We start from the raw sequence: 14,551 nt of genomic DNA, 5'->3' as shown, positions 1-14,551 counted from the left end.
AGTAACACAGATCGGTGTAACAGTAACACAGATCGGTGTAACAATAACACAGATCGGTGTAACAGTAACACATCGGTGTAACAGTAACACAGATCGGTATAACAGTAACACAGATCGGTGTAACAATAACACAGATCGGTGTAACAATAACACAGATCGGTGTAACAATAACACAGATCGGTGTAACAATAACACAGATCGGTATAACAATAACACAGATCGGTGTAACAATAACACAGATCGGTGTAACAATAACACAGATCGGTGTAACAATAACACAGATCGGTGTTAACAATAACACAGATCGGTGTAACAAAAACTAACTCAACCAAACAAGCAAATAGAAATTAAACAAGAATAATAACAAAGACAGTGAGGTAACTATCCACTTTTTGAAGCAAAAAAGCGGTTTTAAGAAAAACTTAAAACTGGCCAGCTTCCGAGTCAGCAGCGTATTGGTGCAGGGTCAGGGGAGGGGGGCAGAGTCCCGGTGGAATTGAGAGTGTGCGTTTGTGTGCGCTGAACTGAGTCAATCAGAGCAAGGCTCAGCAGTGTGTGGGTGTCTCTGTCAACCAGCCCTGTGTCTTGTTACTTTAGGGTGTTAAGGGTAGTCGGGGGTCCAGGAGAGAAGGGGCACTACAGTTTAGTGTGGTAGGGTAGGTAGGTAGGTGAGTGTGGTAGGGTAGGTAGGTGGGCACGTAGTAGTGCTACACTTCATTCAGTGTCCTGGTATTTTATGGCTGTTGGTAGCATAGTCTAAAGTTCTGTGTCCTGGTATTTCTGGTTGTTGGTCTGGTAGTAGCCTCTCTTGGTGTGGTCTGCCAGCTGGCGTCGGTACTCTTCCTCTTCGCTGGGGTAGAACCCACAACTCTCAGAGTATGGCAGCTTGGAGGGAGGGGTCTGGGGCTCAGGACGCGAGCTGGAACTAAACACACACACAGGCGCACACACACACACACACATACACGCATGAACACACAGACACACACACATTAATGTACAATACACAAAGACACACAATATATTCAGTGAAAATCCCCACACGCAGATGAATATAGAGTACAACGGAGAGCGGACAGACATAACACAACACACTCACGGTACGAATGGGTAAAAACCCTCCCATGTTGAGTTCCTACCCTATAGGCTGAGGCCGGCTGTGATCCAGTTTCTGGGTCTTCACAGGGACAGCATAGATGTCTGGGTGCTTCTGAGCTATCTCCAACTGGCCAGAGACAGACATTAGTATGATGCTTTGATGACAACACAGACTAGCAGGCACGCACTCTTTCTCTCTCACACACACATTCAGAGGTGCACACACACACACAAACACACATTCAGAGGCGCATGCACGCACACACATCCACCCACCCACCCTGGCGTTCTGGGCCTCCTGCAGCTCCAGCATCCTCTGAGTGCGTGCAAAGTGGTCCATCTTCTCAAAGGCCTTGATCTTCCCCAGGAACGACTTGAGGCTGGGGTCCTCAGGGCTCTCCCCTGGCTCCTCCGGGCCCCTAAAGGCCGCTGTGTTTGGGGCCGTGCTGTGGGTGGTGTCCTGGGTATTATAGGAAGGTTTGACAGCGATGGGGGGAGGTGCCAGTGGCTTGGCCTTGCCAAATGAGTTAAGGGTGCGAGGGAGAGGAGGGGGGTCGCTGGCAGGGCTGGAGGAGTGGGAGTCGTAGCCTCGGCTGGGGGGGGGCTCGTATGACCCTATGGGAGGGACTACCTCATCCCTGAACAGCAGCTTTACCTTGGGGGGAGGGAGGGAGGCGGGGGGTGGGGTGGGGGGTGGACCAGCATAGAATTAGAATGAATCAAATCATTTTGATTCGATTCAGTCAATGAAGTCATTCTATTTCTATGGGGACCAAACAGGGTTAGTCACAGATCCGCACACCAAACATTTCTGTACGTGAATAGTAGATTTGTGACTAGAAAAACGCTTGAAACAATACATCGTTAACTTTAGGCTTCCGCCCTCATTACCTCACTATTGATTTACAACATAAAAGAAGCTTCAAGTTGTACTTTCCCAAACACATTCATAACAGAAGACAATGTTGAATACCACATTTTGATAGACAACACTGACCAAAACCACGGACACCTATTTCTCTACAAACACTGTAAGAGTTCAAAACACAGGTAGCCTATATTACTCTAGAATATCTGTTCAACAGACAAAGGTTCACAATACTATTAATGACCATGAGGTTTCACGAACGCAGGATCCTTCTATCACCACAAGGAATTTTGGGAGTTACTTATTGCTAATTAGGTACCAGAGTGGTCTGCCGTTGGAGGAATCCAAGCCGTGGTGGGTGTGGTTTCTCCAGATCAGACCATTCTTCAGAGAGAAGGGGAGTTTGCTAGTTCTGATTTAGTTAAAGAGCTAAGGGGTGGTGGGGGGTTTCAAACATTCAAATGCAAGTGGATGTTTGAAAGCCACCGGAGATCTTGTACTTATCTACGCCAAAAACCATGCAGTTGCCTAAAAATCTGATGCTCACTACCGGTTGACTTTATGTTCGAAAGATGGTAAAAGTGAATCTAAGAGGAATTTGTATATGTGTGTGTGTGTGTCTGTCTCTCACCTTGGGGGGGTCAGGTACAAACGCGGGGGGTGGGCTGGCGCTGCTGAGCACCTCCCTGCTGCCCACCCTCCTGACACGACCACGGATCTCTGGACTACACCTGCGCAGGATCTGACCCCAAAAACACAAATATACACACATAGGACAGGGTCAACAGGAAGTACCATGCAGGTTCACAGGCTGGGTCAAGGGTCAACCATGCTGATTATTGAAGGGTCATGTTTTAATTATAGAGGGGTTGTGTCTCTTTTGCATTCAAAAGGGCCAAGAGGTGACATCTGCATAAACCAGGTGCATAGAAGCAATTGTCAAGGCATCTGGTTACTAAGGGGCGAAGAGGAAGTAATACTGTACATGCAGTTAGTAGCCTATGTAACACTGTTATACACTCCTACCCTGGGACACACACACAGATTTTAAGATCCTTGTACAAATATAAAAAATCATATAGTTCCCTAGTGTGTTTCCAGTCTGTTTTTAACTACTGTACTAGAGAGAAACTGGCCACAGGCCTTTGGGAGGGCTATTATCATAGTGCTGAATGGCCTCTATTTAGAAAACTGTTTTACTAAAGTGCATCTGACACATTGGGTATTCCTGAAACAACCCAAACAAATGCTAACCAGATGGTATTGATGTTGGTCATGTCGGCCTAGATTGGACTGGGGATATCATAGGTGTAATGATGTGTTTGAACTGTAGAGGGCAGAATAGATTCTTACAACTCTGCATAGCACCAAGGCTCTGAGGTTAGGACATCACAATACATGGGCTACATGGGCTGCTTATGGGCTGTATGTGCGTGTTGTTAACTATGCATGTGTGTGTGTGTGTGTGTATCGCTATGTATCTCTAACCTTCTCTGCCAGCACAGGCTCAGAGGAGCGGCTGATAGCGGACACGTGCAGTTGGTCAGCCGGCTCGTTGTCCAGCTCGTTATCCGTGTAAGCCCCACCCTCATCCGCCGTGTCATCGTAGTCGCTGGCCAATCGGCTGTCCATGCTCAGGTAGTCGTCGGCTGACATGGCTGACAGGTATGACATGTGGTCGTCATGGAGATCAAGGTCCATCTCCGTCCAGTCCAGCTAAAAGAGACACATGATGGATCTTGGTGTACAGAGAGGAAGCAGAAACAAAAACAAAAACAAAGAAAGAAAAGAAAGAAGAACCGAGCTGTAGAGCACCAGTGGTAGAAGGATTCACACACAGTGAGCATGCTCACAACACAGGACTCAGGAAATAGAGCAAAACACTTCTCACCATCTTAAAAGTGATAGAAAAGGCTGAGTACAGTATGAAGAAACTAGACTAAGTATAGTAGTACCAAGGGAAATAGTTAAGATTGACTAGGACACAGAAGTATACAGAAATAGCTTGAAAGGAAAGAACAGTGAATATGCTATACAGTTGAAGTTGGAAGTTCACATACACTTTAGCCAAATACATTTAAACTCAGTTTTTCACAATTCCTGACATTTAATCCTAGTAAAAATTCCCTCTTTAAGGTCAAAAAGGATCACCACTTTATTTTAAGAATGTGAAATGTCAGAATAATAGTAGAGAGTGATTCATTTAGGCTTTTATTTCTTTCATCACATTCCCAGTGGGTCAGAAGTTTACATACACTCAATTAGTATTTGGTAGCATTGCCTTTAAATTGTCTAACTTGGGTCAAATGTTTCGGGTAGCCTTCCACAAGCTTCCCACAATAAGTTGAGTGAATTTTGGCCCATTCCTCCTGACAGAGCTGGTGTAACTGAGTCAGGTTTGTTGGCCTCCTTGCTCACACACGCCTTTTCAGTTCTGCCCACACATTTTCTATGGGATTGAGGTCAGCGCTTTGTGATGGCCACTCCAATACCTTGACTTTGTTTTCCTGAAGCCATTTTTCCACAACTTTGGAAGTATGCTTGGGGTCATTGTCCATTTGGAAGATCAATTTTTTTTCAAGGTCAGTCTCGCAAAAAGACGTATTCTTGTGTTCTAACTACCCGCTCGCTATTCAAAGCGGTCTGAACAAATTAAGGGAATCGTTCACAAACATTGGCACATTCTAAAATCCGATTAAAGTCTCGGTCATTTGTTTTCGGGCCTTCCCTTGGTCGTATTCTCGCGGGGCAGAAATCTCAGAGACCAATTGGTACTCTCTGATTTACCACCCCAAGATATTCCTGAACAACGTCTATTTGCGCCCCTACTGGATGGAAATTACAAATGTAATGGCTGTGCTCAATGCAATGGCACTTATAAATGTAGATACTTCAAACACCCACAAACAGGGAAATCGATCCCAATCAAAGGGGTTATTATGTGCTCCACTAAGGCAGTTATTTATCTTATAACTTGTCCTTGTGGTAAAAATTATGTGGATAAAACCAAGCGCGAATTAAAAGTACGTATCTCAGAGCATCGTAGCACCATTAGGTGGAAAAACTTAACTTAGCCAGTTGAGGCCCACTTCTTGGAGGCAGGCCACTCAATTTCGTCTCTGCGTTATATTGGCATCGAACATGTCAGGAGAGTGGGTGACCTTGATCATTTATTGTTAAAACGAGAGGCTGCCTGCATCTTTAACTTAAAGACCCTTGCTCCCTTCGGTCTCAACGTAGACTTTGATCTGAAGCCATTCTTGTGATTATTGTGACTTTGCCATTGTAATTGTTTGTAAGCTTGTGTAGTCAAAAATTAATTTGTGATCGTATGCTATCCATTTGTTGTTTGTATGCTGTTCTTTGTATTCCATTTTAATATTCGATAATTAACCAATGATATTAGGCCACTCTTGGCCATGATTACAGACACCTGTGTCTTTTGACACTACATAAACGAGTCATCCCGCAGTGTTTGTGATCATACCCTGATGAAGACAGCTTGGGACCAAGCTGGTAATAACATTTTAGCTTCTGATCTCCTAGAGTGTACGGCTCTCTTTTATTTTTAATTTCGAAGATGTCTTGAGATGTTGCTTCAATATATCTACATAATTTTCCTTCCTCATGTTGCCATCAATTTTGTGAAGTGCACCAGTCCCTCCTGCAGCAAAGCATCCCCACCACATGATGCTGCAACCCCCGGTCTTCACGGTTGGGATGGTGTTCTTTGGCTTGCAAGCCTCCCCCTTTTTCCTCCAAACATAATGATGGTCATTATGGCCAAGCAGTTCTATTTTTGTTTCATCAGACCAGAGGACATTTCTCCAAAAAGTACGATATTTGTCCCCATGTGCAGTTGCAAACCGAAGTCTGGCTTTTATGGAGGTTTTCGAGCAGTGGCTTCTTCCATGCTGAGTGGCCTTTCAGGTTATGTTGATATAGGACTTGTTTTACTGTGGCTATAAATACTTTTGTACCTGCATCTTCACAAGGTCCTTTGCTGTTGTTCTGGGATTGATTTGCACTTTTCGCACCAAAGTACATTCATCTCTAGGAGACAGAACGTGTCTCCTTCCTGAGCGGTATGATGGCTGCATGGTCCCATGGTGTTTATACTTGCGTACTATTGTTTGTACAGAATGTGGTACCTTCAGGCGTTTGGAAATTGCGCCCAAGGATGAACCAGACTTGTGGAGGTCTACACATTCTTTTCTGAGGTCTTGGCTGATTTCTTTTGATTTTCCCATGATGTCAAGCAAATAGGCACCGAGTTTGAAGGTAGGCCACAGGTACACCTCCAACTGACTCAAATGATGTCAATTAGCCTATCAGAAGCTTCTAAAGCCATCACATCATTTTCTGGAATGTTCCAAGCTGTTTAAAGGCACAGTCAACTTAGTCTATGTAAACCTCTGACCCACTAGAATTGTGATACAGTGAATAATAAGAGTAAGAGTATTTTGTTGCATCTTTCTGTAAACAATTGTTGGAAAAATGACACATGCACAAAGCAGATGTCCTAACCGACTTGCCAAAACTATAGTTTGTTAGCAAGAAATTTGTGGAGTGGTTGAAAAAACGAGTTTTAATGACTCCAACCTAAGTGTATGTAAACTTCAGACTTCAACTGTAGATTTGAAGTAGACAGTAAGACAATTTTACAGAACATGATTGAAACATGTACATAATACAGGGTGAAATAGTACAATAAGTATATTAGAGGATAGGAGTGTAGCAGAATATACCCACTGGGCAGACGTCAATTCAACGTTTATTCCACATTGGTTCAACATCATTTAATTGAAAGGAACTGGAAACACTGTTGTTTCAACCAGTGTGTGCCAGTGGGTAGCATGTGTAGGGTAGAGTATATTATAGGGTTGTGAACGTTTTAAAATTCAAATGGTAAAACGCTAAGAACAAAACCCCTTACTGAAAACAAAATGTGGTTGTTTTTGTTCACAATATTTTAAATGACAGTGTAGTTATCACAAAACTACCACTAACAGATCCCGACCATCATCATAAAGGGAAACATTTGAACAAATAGGCCTACCTAATGCAACAACGATGGAACGTTAGTAAGAGGGGACATGCATATTTCAAATTATTTGCCATGGATATATAAAGCACTCCGCACCTTATCGTCAGTAAGAGTTGAAAAAAAAGGGCAGATTCCATAAATTATTGCAGTTGATATGCAGCCCTTGTCAAGGCCTACTTGAATTTGTGAAGTAATTAGCTACATTAATGACTGCAAGACAATTTCAGCCGTGACTAGTGCTACTGAAACAGGTGCGTCTTTCTCTCTCATATCACCGTTTACGTCCCGTTTCAACGGGATGTTACATCTGCGTTGCTTTCTGTTTGGGGTTGTAGGCTGGGTTTCTGTAAAGCACTTTGTGAAATCTTCTCACGTAAAAAAGGGCTTCATAAATACATTTGATTTGATACCCCCTTTATAATGGGAGTTGAGACATCGCCTAGAGTTAACAGCATTAACCAGTAGATTTTGGCGCGTTTTCTTTTGCCCTGTGTTTAATCTGTGAGCTTAAACTTGGTATGCAGGCAGGCTGAACATAAAACAAAGTAGGCCATTAATGAATATTCTATTTGGCTTCATCAAAAATGTTTTGTTGCATATTTCAACCTATTCTAAATGCGTGTTTACCTTCCCCTCAGACACCCATACAGCCTGAGTCTGCTGCTCCCTGATAGAGTCCTTCACACTGCCATACCACGCATCGTTGGCCGAGTTCACATCAATAGTAGCTGTAGGGAGGAGAGCGCCGGAGCGAGGAGGAGAGGGGGGTAAAGAGAGAGAGAGAGAGAGATACAAGGGAGATAGAGGAAGTTGAGAGAGAAATAAAAAGAGGTGGAGAGAGAGGATTGGAAAAGAGAGGGAGAGCGGACAGAGGGAGAGAAAGAGTGGGAGAGAAGCGAAAGAATGGAAGAGAAAGGAAAGAAAAGGGTGAGAGATAATAGCACGATGGATGAGAAGAGAACGAGTAGAGAGGGGGAGAGAGGGAGGGGGGTGTATCAGCACAAAAAATAGATACAACAGATTATCCCTCATGCAGGAAGATCTTGTGTTCTATATTTGGCTGCTTAACTATTTGTTTATTGACGTTAGAGACTCGATAGTCATCTACAGAAATGGGTTTAACATGAATCACTAGCCAACTACAGGATTGTGTGTGTGTGTCAGATAGTCATATTCACACACAGAGAGACAGAGGTCAACTCACTGGCCAACTACATGGACACTCCTGAGGGTGGTAGATAAAAGTAAATGGTGTGTGTACGCATGTGTATCTGTTTGCGTATCTCTGTGTAACTGTGGGTGTGAAGCGGATCCATGTGTGTGACTAACCAGTGAATAGGTGAGAACAGGTCTTCCTCAGTTTGACAGCCTGTTCATATAGTTTCCTAGTGCTGCGGTTGGAACCAGGTATCATCCTCTGCCTCATGGCCTTAACCCCTGGTTTACTGTCTGGGTTGAAGAAGATGACGATGGGGTACCACTGGGTGTAGTTCAGAGTGTCCACCGCCTTGGGAGTCACATCCAGCAGGGCATGCTTGTCCTACAGGGAGGGAGGGAGGGAGAGAGGGAGAGAGGGAGGGAGAGAGGGAGAGAGGGAGAGAGAGAGAGAGAGAGAGAGAGAGAGAGAGAGAGAGAGAGAGAGAGAGAGAGAGAGAGAGAGATCTAGATCAGTGGTTCACAACCTTTTTTGAACCGTGGCACACCTTGATGGGATTTTAACATTTGTGGCACACCTACAATTTCTGTATCAATTTATTAACTGGTAATTGCCATCTTACTCGTACTACAAATAAACCATTTACAATCACAAATGCTTTTTGATAGATTAAATAGCCTAGAGTTTATATGAACTGCATTTGGGCCTGCATTTTCATCCTAGTTTATTGATAGGTGTGAAATGCACCACATTGATCTAGTTTCATTTGGGGAACCCTAGTTTAAAGCAAATTTCCTGCAATTCTACATTGTTATACATGACATATTTTGGATGGTAGACTATTTAATGATAATAATGATGGAAAAATTAAGTCTAGCCTAGATTTGACAATATTTCCAATATACAGTGCCTTGCGAAAGTATTCGGCCCCCTTGAACTTTGCGACCTTTTGCCACATTTCAGGCTTCAAACATAAAGATATAAAACTGTATTTTTTTGTGAAGAATCAACAACAAGTGGGACACAATCATGAAGTGGAACGACATTTATTGGATATTTCAAACTTTTTAACAAATCAAAAACTGAAAAATTGGGCGTGCAAAATTATTCAGGCCCTTTACTTTCAGTGCAGCAAACTCTCTCCAGAAGTTCAGTGAGGATCTCTGAATGATCCAATGTTGACCTAAATGATGATGATGATGATGATAAATACAATCCACCTGTGTGTAATCAAGTCTCCGTATAAATGCACCTGCACTGTGATAGTCTCAGAGGTCCGTTAAAAGCGCAGAGAGCATCATGAAGAACAAGGAACACACCAGGCAGGTCCGAGATACTGTTGTGAAGAAGTTTAAAGCCGGATTTGGATACAAAAAGATTTCCCAAGCTTTAAACATCCCAAGGAGCACTGTGCAAGCGATAATATTGAAATGGAAGGAGTATCAGACCACTGCAAATCTACCAAGACCTGGCCGTCCCTCTAAACTTTCAGCTCATACAAGGAGAAGACTGATCAGAGATGCAGCCAAGAGGCCCATGATCACTCTGGATGAACTGCAGAGATCTACAGCTGAGGTGGGAGACTCTGTCCATAGGACAACAATCAGTCGTATATTGCACAAATCTGGCCTTTATGGAAGAGTGGCAAGAAGAAAACCATTTCTTAAAGATATCCATAAAAAGTGTCGTTTAAAGTTTGCCACAAGCCACCTGGGAGACACACCAAACATGTGGAAGAAGGTGCTCTGGTCAGATGAAACCAAAATTGAACTTTTTGGCAACAATGCAAAACGTTATGTTTGGCGTAAAAGCAACACAGCTGAACACACCATCCCCACTGTCAAACATGGTGGTGGCAGCATCATGGTTTGGGCCTGCTTTTCTTCAGCAGGGACAGGGAAGATGGTTAAAATTGATGGGAAGATGGATGGAGCCAAATACAGGACCATTCTGGAAGAAAACCTGATGGAGTCTGCAAAAGACCTGAGACTGGGACGGAGATTTGTCTTCCAACAAGACAATGATCCAAAACATAAAGCTAAATCTACAATGGAATGGTTCAAAAATAAACATATCGAGGTGTAAGAATGGCCAAGTCAAAGTCCAGACCTGAATCCAATCGAGAATCTGTGGAAAGAACTGAAAACTGCTGTTCACAAATGCTCTCCATCCAACCTCACTGAGCTCGAGCTGTTTTGCAAGGAGGAATGGGAAAAAATGTCAGTCTCTCGATGTGCAAAATTGATAGAGACATACCCCAAGCGACTTACAGCTGTAATCGCAGCAAAAGGTGGCGCTACAAAGTATTAACTTAAGGGGGCTGAATAATTTTGCACGCCCAATTTTTCAGTTTTTGATTTGTTAAAAAAGTTTGAAATATCCAATAAATGTCGTTCCACTTCATGATTGTGTCCCACTTGTTGTTGATTCTTCACAAACAAATACAGTTTTATATCTTTATGTTTGAAGCCTGAAATGTGGCAAAAGGTCGCAAAGTTCAAGGGGGCCGAATACTTTCGCAAGGCACTGTATATGTAACATGAACTATCCATTATTATATGGCACCTTATTCAGTACACCTGGACAATAAGTTACAAAAAATATTGCTTTATGCTCTTGTGCAGTTTTCAAGTGAATGGCTCAATTGAATAGCATTGATTGCATGAGATTACTTGTAAATCCGGTTGAGAACAAAGTAGAAAAAGATTTAAGACTGACTTCTGCACATCGTAGCTCAGGCTCGGAATGTCATAGTGACAAATCAAAGATGTGCATCAAAGTTGTGTCTTTTCTTGTGTATATTACTGTTCATTTCTATCATAAAGCGTTGCGGAGAAATGCATCGCTTATACATCGGTTGCTAAAATCGGGATTTGGTTCGGTGGGCAATATGTCAATTATTGTGGCCAATCCTCTGGATCCCCTTTGAGCCGGCCCTGCTTTGATACGACACGGGATTGAAAGACCGTTAAAAATGACAGCCCAAATTGAATATTTCTGCCACCTGCCTACAGACAGGCACAAAAGTAGGTAGATGAAAGGAGGCTACAGTACCAACATTACTAGGGATAGATTGCGCTGCCAGTCTTGGTATCTCAATCTGCAAAATTTGCCTTTAGTCATCAGAAACAGCTTCTTTCTGTGTCATGATTAAAACCGCATTTCGCTTTCTATTCAACATGTCCTGCGATGTAATCAAGTTCTGTGTGATTGAAATGTGTCAGCATTATTTAAGGGGGAACATGTTATTTGCGGTTGTTTACCATAAATTAGTGTTCCAGATTGATAGATACACCATAAATTTGTGTTCCAGATTGAAAGATACACCATAAATTAGTGTTCCAGATAGATAGATCGATAGATAGATCGATTGATTAATAGATTTAGCATTCCAGATAGATAGATCTATAGATTAATAGATTGATTGATAGATTGATATATTGATAGATTGATTTATAGATAGATTGATTGATAGATAGATCGATATATTGATAGATAGATATATTGATAGATAGATAGATCGATATATTGATAGATAGATAGATCGATATATAGATTGATTGATCGAGTGATTGATAGATAGATATATAGATAGATTGATAGATAGAGAAAGGGAGAGAGAAGCTCTTACCTGCTCGATGATCTGGCGGATGGTGTTAAGTCTCACCACTCCTGAGGACTTCTCCGACCCGGCATCTTTAGGCTCCGTTTCTGACAATGGACAGAGAACGTGTTATTCAACAAATGACTAGTGTGACTCAAGACAGACAGAGACAGAGACAGACAAAATGAGAGACTCACTGGCAATGACAAACAGGTCAGGCAGCTCGTTGGCTAGCTTGTCATTGGCTGCATCAGCTATAGGACCAAACAGAACCACAGGACGTCTGAAACCAGCTACAGGACAAGAGAGGAGATTATTCTTTAGACAGTCACTCCTTTGCAGTAGTACAACATGACGATCATTACTGGGTTTATCATGCACAATATTGGGGGCCATGTATAAATGTGTGTGTGTGGCGGGGGCTGACAGTGGCTAATAGTTAAATCAATAGAGACATTTTCTGTTTTACCATCAAATGTCACGTTTGAGTGAGGCGCGTGCATCCCGACATCAAAAATCTCTGTAGCAGGATAGCTAACGTTGATGTTCTCTAAGGAACATTCTCCTCTCCCCCTCATCCCTTTTGCCATCTCTCCCCCTCTCCCTGTGGTGTGTATTTCCTGTGTTTAGCATGATGACCCACACACACTCTTCTCCCTCTCCCCTCTCTTTAACTCTCGATTTCTCCCTTTTCTGTGTCACTCCTGTGTGTGTGTTTTGTTTTCTGTGTTACCTAATGCTGGCCTGCCCCTCTTTCACCCCTCATTCCTTCCTAAAACGCTGTCACCCCCCTCCTCCGTTCGTCAATTATGTATTTCTCCTCAACTCTATCTCCCGCTCTCTCTTCCCACTCCCCCTCCAGTTTCCTGTGTGTTTCCCAATTATGGCCGGCATCTGTATCACCTCAAATCTCCACTCAAATCTGTATTCCTCTGAAACACTTCCCGCCCCTCCCTTTCCTCCCTTTTTAAATTATTATATATTATTTTTATTTAACCTTTATTTAACTGGGCAAGTCAGTTGAGAACAAATTCTTATTTACAATGACGGCCTACCCCGGCCAAACCCGGACGATGCTGGTCCAATTGTGCGGCGCACTATGGGACTCCCAATCACGGCCGGATGTGATACAGCCTCCCTCTCCATGTGTGTAATTTCCTGTGTGGTCAACTGTGTTGATCAGACCCACCCTCTCTGAGCACGACTCTCTCGTACGCAGGGAAGCGTGTGGCGATGGGCGTAGCGCTGACATCCTCTCTGCTCTTCCTCAGCTCCTTCCTCTTGGCTGCCCTTTGACCTCTCAGACGCCAGAAGTCGGCGCGGTCCGTGCCAGCAGCCTTATGGGAGTTCTGTACGCTCGCCATCTGATCAGCCCTGGGAGAGAGAGGGGGAGGGAGGGAGAAAAGGAGCAATAAGAGATGGGGATTATGAGGAGAGGTTAGAAAGGAGGGAAGAGGGGTGATATGGGGTGATATGTTTTGAAAAAGCGATTGTGAAGTCAGCATAGAGTGAGGGCAGTGTGTTGGGGTGAAAAAAAGGTAAGTGGGTGTGGGAGAGGGAGAAAGATGAACCAAGACACGTGTGTTTACGATAAAAGACAGAAAATAAACACTTTCAAGTTGTTTCAGTTCAAATAACTTCCCACAGCCAAGGTCTGAGGATCTATTCTAAGAGAAGGGAGAGCACATGGAAGGAGGAAAATGGGGAGGAGAGGAGGACATTAAAACAGAGGAGGAGATGTTGGTGTAGTAGCAGTTCAGATGAGTGGTGTGTGTGTGTGTGTGTGTGTGTGTGTGTGTGTGTGTGTGTGTGTGTGTGTGTGTGTGTGTGTGTGTGTGTGTGTGTGCAGGGATCAGGGGGAGACTCTAGTGAAGGGATCATCACCTAGATTGAGCTGCGCCCCGCCAGTTGGGGAACCCTAGTGTGTGATCTAGGAGTGTGGGAGAGAGATGGCTCTGATTTGACTGATGTGGTTGAACACTCCCGACAGTCAACTGATGGCCAGGGAATCGTATCGGTCCTCTAAAAGTTACTATACTAGGGCCCAATCCTGACTTGCTCTAAGGACGATGTCTTGGACCTGAGCTAACTGTTATGGTTAAGGTTACTCCCTCCCATTCCATCTCATCTGCTCTAGTTAGGGATGATGTCTTGGACCCTAGCTAACTGTGCTACAGTAGCTAGCTCCTCGCTGTCTCTCTCTCACCTGCTCAAGTTAGGGATGATGCCTTAGGGATGATTACCTGCTCTTATTGGGGATGATGCCTTTCTCCAGCAGCTGTTTGTCCTTGCCAGTGCGGATGGCCAGCCAGTTGCCCAGCTTGCCATCGTAGAGAGTGTCCACCACTTTGAAGATCTCCCCTCTGGAGAAGGCCAGGCTCTGGGGAGCCTCCCGCTCATACTCAAAATGAGTCCTGATAAAGAACGAGTCCCCACGACCAGATACCAGGATGTCATTGTAGACTGGAGAGAGGGAGGGGAGGAGAGAAAGCGAGAGAGAGCGAGAGGAAGTGAGAGATCAGGCTTCACTCCTTGCTCATACTACAAATCCAAATGTACAATAGCACGCACTGTACATCAGTAGTCACCAACCCCTAGTTCTGAAGAGCTAAATGGCATGCAGAGTTTTGGTCAAGCCGAGCACTAACTTTCCTGAAAACCCTGTAGCTCTCAGTGACAAGGGTTAATGAACGCCAACGGGAACGTTTGGTTGCTACAAGTGGTTCCTTACGACCAATGTTCCATGTCCCCCTTTCCTTTCCATGTGCGCCCATTCAG

General features: G+C 43.8%; 1 protein-coding gene across 6 annotated transcripts in view; it reads right to left on the bottom strand.

Moving 5' to 3' along the window:
* Positions 1–217: 217 nt before the first annotated feature.
* LOC139411209 (tight junction protein ZO-2-like) overlaps positions 218–14,551 on the bottom strand; it is a 155,439-nt gene continuing 141,105 nt past the window's right edge. For 2 of the 6 annotated variants that reach the window (XM_071157185.1, XM_071157193.1), the window contains 11 exons: positions 14,017–14,236; positions 12,963–13,147; positions 11,971–12,066; positions 11,801–11,880; positions 8,343–8,553; positions 7,641–7,741; positions 3,455–3,682; positions 2,598–2,708; positions 1,379–1,753; positions 1,140–1,225; positions 218–925 (listed from right to left, as the gene is read on the bottom strand). In XM_071157185.1, coding sequence (XP_071013286.1) covers positions 757–925; positions 1,140–1,225; positions 1,379–1,753; positions 2,598–2,708; positions 3,455–3,682; positions 7,641–7,741; positions 8,343–8,553; positions 11,801–11,880; positions 11,971–12,066; positions 12,963–13,147; positions 14,017–14,236 — 1,862 coding nt within the window. In that variant the 3' untranslated portion in view covers positions 218–756. Of the gene's footprint in view, positions 926–1,139; positions 1,226–1,374; positions 1,754–2,597; positions 2,709–3,454; positions 3,705–7,640; positions 7,742–8,342; positions 8,554–11,800; positions 11,881–11,970; positions 12,067–12,962; positions 13,148–14,016; positions 14,237–14,551 lie in introns of those variants that run through there. The other 4 variants (XM_071157186.1, XM_071157187.1, XM_071157188.1 and 1 more) reach the window with 4 other exon arrangements.

This window comes from Oncorhynchus clarkii, chromosome 6, assembly GCF_045791955.1.
Source record: "Oncorhynchus clarkii lewisi isolate Uvic-CL-2024 chromosome 6, UVic_Ocla_1.0, whole genome shotgun sequence".
Lineage (NCBI taxonomy): Eukaryota > Metazoa > Chordata > Actinopteri > Salmoniformes > Salmonidae > Oncorhynchus > Oncorhynchus clarkii.
The sequence above is the reverse complement of the archived record's forward strand: the minus strand, read 5'-3'. Positions and strand labels throughout refer to the sequence as shown.